General features: G+C 68.4%; 1 protein-coding gene across 1 annotated transcript in view; it reads right to left on the reverse strand.

Annotated features, from left to right (window-relative positions):
- Positions 1-443, reverse strand: part of LOC103611259 (mucosal pentraxin) — a 2,352-nt gene extending 1,909 nt beyond the window's left edge. Inside the window, exon 1 of the mRNA XM_017727878.1 lies at positions 11-443. Within this exon, the coding sequence (XP_017583367.1) occupies positions 11-74 (64 nt within the window). The 5' untranslated portion in view covers positions 75-443. The remainder of the gene's footprint in view (positions 1-10) is intronic.
- Between the last annotated feature and the right edge of the window lie 6 nt (positions 444-449).

A 449-nucleotide genomic window follows, 5' to 3' on the forward strand; every position in this document is an offset into this window, starting at 1 on the left:
CCACCCCTACCTCGTGGGGCTGCGGGGCTGAAGAGCACAGCGAGGATGAGGAGGCAGAGCCACCACCGCGCCATGGCACCGCCAAACCCGGCCACTGTCACCGCCGTGGGAAGGGGGGACCTCGGAGCCACCCGGGACTGCTCAGGGGCTGACAGGAACTTTGGTGGCGACCCTGACCTTCGTCCCCAGGCCCCAGGGCTGTTGGGCAATCAGCAAGAGGCTGGTGTGTGGGCGTGGGGACAGGCTTTGGGGACACTTCCCCTGTCCCCAAGATCGCAGCCTTCTGGTTCCTGACTCTGTATGGGGCTGGGCAGTGCTGGATCCGTGTCCTGCTCGTGCAGGGACGGCCGTGGGGCAGCTCAGGGGGCGTGGGGAGGGGGGTGGGTGCCCCGGGTGTTGGTGGCACTCGGGGGCAGCCTGTCCCCAGCTGGAGAACCTTCCTCGTGGTG

This window comes from Corvus brachyrhynchos, unplaced genomic scaffold (genome assembly GCF_000691975.1).
Source record: "Corvus brachyrhynchos isolate BGI_N302 unplaced genomic scaffold, ASM69197v1 scaffold122, whole genome shotgun sequence".
In the NCBI taxonomy this organism is placed as follows: Eukaryota; Metazoa; Chordata; class Aves; order Passeriformes; family Corvidae; genus Corvus; species Corvus brachyrhynchos.